This window comes from Leuciscus leuciscus, assembly GCF_965113295.1.
Source record: "Leuciscus leuciscus genome assembly, chromosome: 3".
Lineage (NCBI taxonomy): Eukaryota > Metazoa > Chordata > Actinopteri > Cypriniformes > Leuciscidae > Leuciscus > Leuciscus leuciscus.
Genome location: NC_138727.1, coordinates 1,173,911 through 1,181,843, shown reverse-complemented (window position 1 = coordinate 1,181,843; position 7,933 = coordinate 1,173,911). Strand labels below are relative to the sequence as shown.

The window sequence follows — 7,933 nt, the reverse complement described above, 5'->3', positions numbered from 1 at the left end:
CCGGTATCTCAGCCAGGCTACTTCAAGAAAGACTCCGTCTTCCACGACGTCCTATGGATAGTCATGCGCAAAGACGCGCGTCTAGAGGGATGAGGCAAAGGCCATGGCTCCGTGTCTAAAAGGCGCAAAGTGCGGATGCTATGAGTCTCTTGACGCCCCAATCTGACAAAAGTGCACAACCGCAATTCGGTGAGTGTTTACCCCTTCTAACGTTAGTCAGTTTTGACTACGGGGTTGCGCAGTCGTTACCGCTTATGCTGTTGACGCTGGGCCTACGTAACATTACATATTGATGTGCTTACAGCTTATGTTGTCAGGCTGCCCTGTATCCTTCAGTGCAACTGGCCATTCTGATTTAACTACGTATTCACAGTTGTTGTCGCTACGCCACTGAAGCTGTGTTTATGTACACATTGCACACTGATATGTGCTATGATTTGTGCCGTTATATTGCCCTGTATCCTTCAGTGCAACTGGCCATTCTGATTTAACTACGTATTCACAGTTGTTGTCGCTGACGCTGTGACGCTGACGCTGTGTTTATGTGCACACTGCACACCGATATGTGCTATGATTTGTGCCGTTATATTGCCCTGTATCCTTCAGTGCAACTGGCCATTCTGATTTAACTACGTATTCACAGTTGTTGTCGCTGACGCTGTGACGCTGACGCTGTGTTTATGTGCACACTGCACACCGATATGTGCTATGATTTGTGCCGTTATGTTGCCCTGTATCCTTCAGTGCAACTGGCCATTCTGATTTAACTACGTATTCACAGTTGTTGTCGCTGACGCTGTGACGCTGACGCTGTGTTTATGTGCACACTGCACACCGATATGTGCTATGATTTGTGCCGTTATGTTGCCCTGTATCCTTCAGTGCAACTGGCCATTCTGATTTAACTACGTATTCACAGTTGTTGTCGCTGACGCTGTGACGCTGACGCTGTGTTTATGTGCACACTGCACACTGATATGTGCTATGATTTGTGCCGTTATATTGCCCTGTATCCTTCAGTGCAACTGGCCATTCTGATTTAACTACGTATTCACAGTTGTTGTCGCTACGCCACTGACGCTGTGTTTATGTACACACTGCACACTGATATGTGCTATGATTTGTGCCGTTATATTGCCCTGTATCCTTCAGTGCAACTGGCCATTCTGATTTAACTACGTATTCACAGTTGTTGTCGCTACGCCACTGACGCTGTGTTTATGTACACACTGCACACTGATATGTGCTATGATTTGTGCCGTTATATTGCCCTGTTTCCTTCAGTGCAAATGGCTATTCTGATTACCACGTATTCACAGTTGTTGTGCGATGCCACTGACGCTGTGTTTATGTACCTGATTGTGTGTATTATGCTTATGCCACGATATTGCCCTGTTTCCTGCAGTGCAACTGGCTATTCTGATTACTACGTATTCACAGTTGTTGCGCGATGCAACTGACACTCCGTTACGTACACACTACACACTGTTATGTGTATGATTTATGCCACTTATATTGCCCTGTATTTCAGTGCAAATGGCTATTCTGATTACTACGCAGTACGTATTCACAGTTGCTGCGCGATGCAACTTGCGCTGTGTTACGTACACACTACACACTGATATGTGTATGAATTTTGCCGTTGTATATTGCCCTGTATCCTTCAGTGCAAATGGCTATTCTGATTACTACGTATTCACAGTTGTTGCGCGATGCAACTGACGCTGTGTTATGTACACTCCGCACTCTGTTATGTGTAATGATTTATGCCATTATATATTGCCCTGTGTCATTCAGTGCAAATGGCTATTCTGATTACTACGCAGTGCGTATTCACAGTTGTCGTGCGATGCAACTGACGCTGTGTTACGTACACACTACACACTGATATGTGTATGAATTTTGCCGTTGTATATTGCCCTGTATCCTTCAGTGCAAATGGCTATTCTGATTACTACGCAGTACGTATTCACAGTTGTCGTGCGACGCAACTGACGCTGTGTTTACGTACACACTACACACTGTTATGTGTATGAATTTTGCCGTTGTATATTGCCCTGTATCCTTCAGTGCAAATGGCTATTCTGATTACTACGTATTCACAGTTGTTGTGCGATGCAACTAACGCTGTGTTACGTACTCTGTTATGTGTAATGATTTATGCCATTATATATTGCCCTGTGTCATTCAGTGCAAATGGCTATTCTGATTACTACGCAGTGCGTATTCACAGTTGTCGTGCGATGCAACTGACGCTGTGCACACACTACGCACTGATATGTGTTACGATTACGCCGCTATATATTGCCCTGTATCCTTCAGTGCAACTGGCTACCCTGATTACTGTGTATTCACAGTTGTTGTGCGATGCCACTGACGCTGTGTTATGTACATTGATATACGTGTCTATGATGTATGCCGTTATATATTGCCCTGTATCCTCAGTGCAACCGGCTATTCTGATAACTACGTATTCACAGTCGATGTCGCTATGCCTCTGACGCTGTGGTTTTTGTACACAAAATGTAACTATGCTTATGCATAGTCTCAGTCGTCGCTACGGCGACTTGCGCTGCATCTGTGTACACACGGAAGCGTTATGCTGTTATGTTGCCCTTCAACGTAACTGACCATTGTGTTGAACTGAGCATATTCATGCAGTTTCGGTCGCTTCAGCGACTTGCGCTGCATTATACACACAGATGTTTAAAATGTGCACTCTGATGTGTTATGCTGTTATGTTGCCCTCTATCCTTCAGTGCAACAACCAGCTATCCTATCTACTGTGCATATTCACAGTTCTGTCGCTACGGCGACTACACTGCATTTATGTACGTACAAGGACGTGTTTTTGCTATTTGTTGCCCTGTTTCCTTCAGTGCAAAACTAGCTATCCTAATCTAACCGTGCATGTTCACAGTTTCTGGATGTAGGTACGTACACGGATGTGTTATGCTGTAATGCTGCCCCATTTCCTTGTTGCAGCTAGCCATCCTGATCTAACTGTACATCTCAGTTCTGTCTCTACACAGTTTCGGTCGCTACGGCGACTTACGCTGCGTTTATGTACATACATGGACGCGCTACAGCGACCGATGCTGTTACGTACATGGGCTACGCTGTTATGTTGCCCTGTTTCCTTCAGTGCAACTGGCTATTGTGTGTTAACTCGTTTACTCACAGTTGTAGCTACGGCTACGACTGTGTTTGTGTACTTACTGAGGTGCTATGCTATTATGGGGATATTATCTAACTGCGTATATTCACAGTTGTTGTCGCTACGGCCACTAGCACTGTGTTTATGTACATTCAGTTATGTGTTGGTTTGCACTTCTGTGCATCGGCTTAGAAAATTGGCTATGTTCTACAAGGGAGTGTCAGTTCCTCGTGACCCCCTTACTAGCCTATCATCCCCAAGCTGTGAAACCTTCTTGTGTGTCCGCTGCTGGGTCCATAGTTGAGCAAGACACTTACACTATCAAGTGTTGGGAGCTCTCTTGAGATGGCCTTAATTCACCTGCTCTCGCCCCAGTGAAGCACGTTGGAGACCTACGCTCATTCTAAGCGAATGATGTTGCATTGTCTCGGACCTGGTGACTGCAGCGTCACTCTCCGTCCGATACCAAGCTGCGTTCCGAAGTCGCTTACACCGTTCAGAGCACAGATTGATCCCTGCCCGCCTTATCTGCTGAGCCGTCAGCCTCGCATGATGCCGATGCTCAGAGTGCTGTTGGCCCTGTAAGGGCTTTGCGGATGTACGTGGATCACTAGGCAGCAGTCTGACCAGCTGTTTGTGTGCTTGATGGATGGTACTAGGGACGTGCTGTTATACTGAGACTTTCTCACTGAATTCGACGCTTTCAATGTTGGCTATGCCTATGGGATTTAGGTATGCTGGCTGTCTTCTCAGAACACGTTCGCCAGGGTTTCAAGTTTGATGCACTGCCTATAGCGTCGTGGGTTCGGTGAGTTTTATTAATGTACTCATGAACTGTTACCACCAGCTGTGCAGTAGTCTGCATTATGCAGAGTTACCATTGCTGCTAACTCTGTGTTATGACTATAATGTTACATAGCTGTTTCCGCATTACGCAGTAGTTTTCAATTCCTGTTAACTCTGTGTATGGCTATAAGGTTATGCAGCTGTCACCGCTATTGCCGTCGACACTGTGTTAACTCTTGTGCTCGAGTGCTTATGGTGTTGTGCTGCCCTCTCCAGTGCAGTCTTCGCTTCATTGCATTGGATATGCAACTTGGTAAGGTCGGAGCAGACGTTCTTGGTCTAGTTTCGCCTATCAGTTTCGAGTGCTCCTAGCGGCGCTGCTGGCTTAGAACTGTTGTCTCTCGTGGGAGTGTAGCTTGACCCCGTTCTGGGCTTATCTTCACTGCGCTCACGGCGGGATTCTATACAGTTCCCATAGACGTCAGTGACGTAATGTCGAAGTGACCGCCTTGAAAGGGAACGTCTCCGGTTACTATCGTAACCTCGGTTCCCTGAGAGGCGGGAACGAGACATTACGTCAGCCGCCGTGCTCGCCGTTTGATCAGCTGTGCTAGCGTTCAGTCTTGATTCTGACGTAATTGTCGCGCCCATGCTATTTATACTGCCCGCGGTCCAGTCAGCATTTGCATGTTTCGCGTCAATTGGCCAACTGTCTCCAGCTGGCGTTAGCCTATAAGATTTCAGTGAAAACGGAGAAGGAAGGGAGTTCCCATATACGTCAGTGACGTAATGTCTCGTTCCCGCCTCTCAGGGAACCGAGGTTACGATAGTAACCGGAGACGTTTTTAAATGATTTAAAAACGGTTTTTCTTGGTTATTCGAACGTTCAGGAAACAAATGTATCAATCTTCAAACATGGGAATGTTACTTTTGAATGTTCTCTGAAACAAGTAGTAACGTTTAAAAAATGAAATTGTACTCTCCCACATGCCATCCTGACTTTCTTCTTTCATCTCTGAACACAATTAAAAATATCCTGGCTTTTCCCAGCTTTATAATGGGAGTGAATATTGCCACTCAATATCCTTATTTATAACTTTATAAATTGTAATCACTGGCTTCTGGTAACAGTCGTACACAAGCCTAGTTCTGGCGGAAGAGTGACCTCTGACCTGAAACATGACCTCTTATCCCACGCATGACCTCTGACCTGACGCATGATGTAGGAGTGTCGTAAGCTCAGGTGAGAGTCGACGCCTCTCGTGGTTCAAAAAAACTCAAACTCCTCCCACTTTTCTCTTAAAAATCCTCGTTTTAGACTAATTCGTGACCGGTGTTTTGTTTTGCTCAATCCTCTGCGCTTCCGTGTTCGTCAATACATCATGCGTCGGGTCAGAGGTCATGCGTCAGGTCAGAGGTTTCTCATCATGCGTCAGGTCAAAGGTCATGCTTTGGGTCAGAGGTCACTCATCATGCATCAGGTCAAAGGTCATGTGTTGGGTCAGAGGTTACTTGTCGGGTCAGAGGTCACTCATGCGTCAGGTCAGTTATTACTCGTCGGGTCAGAGGTCACTCATCATGCGTCGGGTCAGAGGTCATGCGTGGGGTCAGAGGTCACTCTTCTACTGGAACTAGACTCGTGTACGACTGTTACCAGAAGCCAGTGATTATAGTTTATAAAGTTATAAATATGGATATGTTTCTTGTCTTCAGAAGGCCTTTATTAACCCCTGCAGGCGTATGGATTATTGTTATGATGATGAGCTTTTTTTAGGGCTTCAAAATCTCAGTTCCCATTCACTCCCATTATAAAGCTGGGAAGAGCCAGGATATTGTTTAATATAACTCTGATTGTGTTCGGCTGAGAGAAGAGAGTCATAAACACTAGGATGGCTTGAGGGCAAGTGAATTATGGATTATTATAACCCTTTATCACATTAACTCAGTGTGTGTTTCCTCAGGTGTTCGACGTGATGTTCCTGCGCTCGTGTTCGCTTGCGGTGAGGCGGATCTGCTCTCGCTCTCCGGTTCAGACGCCCCTCAGATCCATCGGCACTTCTCGGACCACCGGGAAAGATGATGAAGAGGAGGAGAAGCTGGACCTGGACGTGTGGAAGACCGTGATGAAGACTCAAGCTCTACCTGAGAACCAGAGCGACCCGAGTCCGTCCACGCTAGACTTCAACCGCGAGCTGGTGGAGATGTGGCATCAGGCCGGGAAGTTCGTCCCCAAGGACATCACGGATGAGCAGCTCCAAGATCTCGCCGCGCTAACCACCAAATCCGCTAAGAAGAAGTTCCTCAAGTTCCTCGCCATCAAAGAAGCGCACAAGATCTCGAAGAAGGAGAAGCGTGAGAATAAGCCGAAACCCGAGATGATCACAGACGGAGAAGAGCGGGAACTAAAGAACACGTTTCTCATTAAGTTCTGGAGCGGTTCCTTGGATCGGCTACAGAACTGGCGCGCGGCGCAGGCTATGCGTTTCGGCCAGCCGCTAGTCTACGATATGAGCTACGAGCGTCACATGACGCGCCGCGAGATGGAGAACGCCGTGTCTCAGCTGATGGAGACTGAAGGATTCAACCGACGATCCTCAGACCCGTTTCACTTGCACTTCTGCGGGCTAACGCCGGGCGGCGCGTATCACCGCGAGCTCCTCAAGCGCTACGGCGCGGAGACATGGGAGCGGATGCTAATCACGGACACGGCAAGCCAACCCGCGGACGTGTTTCCCCGCGAGGATCTGGTGTATCTCACCGCGGACTCGCCCACCGTTCTCCGCCAGTTCGACCACAGGAAGGTTTACGTCGTCGGCGCCATCGTGGACCGATCCATCCAGTCCGGCGTCTCGCTAGCTAACGCTAAACGCCTCCAGCTAGCCACCGCGCGGCTCCCGCTGGACGAGTATCTGGACTGGGACTGTGGAGCCAAGAACCTGACCCTGGATCAGATGATACGCATCTTGAGCACCGTGAAAGACACGGGGAACTGGAAGACGGCGCTGGAGTTCGTGCCCAAGAGGAAACACTGCGGATTTCATCAGATGAGAACCGGAAAGACTCAATTCGTACGAAATCATTCCGCAGCTCCGAAAAACAGAACCGACGGACACAATAGAGGACGAGAGAGAAAGACGCTGTGGGAGGAAGGATAATAATGTAATACTGTTTCTTTACCGTTGTTTGATGTTTATTGTGAGTCAATTAAATGATTTCAGATGATTATATTATTATTCATAATAAAACTGCAGTGTGCTCATATTTCACTCCAAAGAAGACAAAAATAGATAAAAAGACAATAAAGCATGTTTTTCTGAGCATTACATTGTTTTTCATTTTGACATTTTCATGACAATTAAGTCAAATTGGAGGGATTTGTCTTTCTTATTCAAATTACTCATTTGTTCTTATGAATTCATTGCTAATTCAGAAGCTTCTTATTTCATATGGCTGATGCTATGATGATATTTCACACCAAAAAATACAAAAATAGGAAATTATATTCTGTATAAAGACAATAAAGCGTGTTTTTCTGAGCATTACATTTTGACAATTTTTATTACAAATCAAATTGGCATAAAAAAATATATAATTAATGTGTTCTTATGAATTAATTTCTTAAGTTCTTAATATTGTAATTTGAGTAATTTCTTATTTTGAATCTAATTATTCAATTCTTATGAATTATTTAATTTCTAGTTATTCATTTCCTTATTCTAATTTCTTAATGAATGTCTAATTATTATTCCTCATTCTAATTTCTCATTATCTTATTCATTTGTTCTTATGAATTATTCTAATTTCTCATTTTTGATAAAATCATGAATTTCTTCTTATGGATTATGCATTTATTATTATTTCTCTATTTTCTTAAGAATAAATAAATGTCTAATTATTCCTTATTATAATTTCTTATTTATCTAATTATTAATTTCTTATTAATTTTCTAATTGTTTCTTATTGTAATTCTAGAATTCATTATTAAATTCT

General features: G+C 44.9%; 1 protein-coding gene across 1 annotated transcript in view; it reads left to right on the top strand.

Annotated features, from left to right (window-relative positions):
- trmt10c (tRNA methyltransferase 10C, mitochondrial RNase P subunit) overlaps positions 1-7,263 on the top strand; it is an 8,203-nt gene extending 940 nt beyond the window's left edge. The window contains exon 2 of the mRNA XM_082163883.1: positions 5,905-7,263. Within this exon, the coding sequence (XP_082020009.1) occupies positions 5,905-7,098 (1,194 nt within the window). The 3' untranslated portion in view covers positions 7,099-7,263. The remainder of the gene's footprint in view (positions 1-5,904) is intronic.
- Positions 7,264-7,933: the final 670 nt, after the last annotated feature.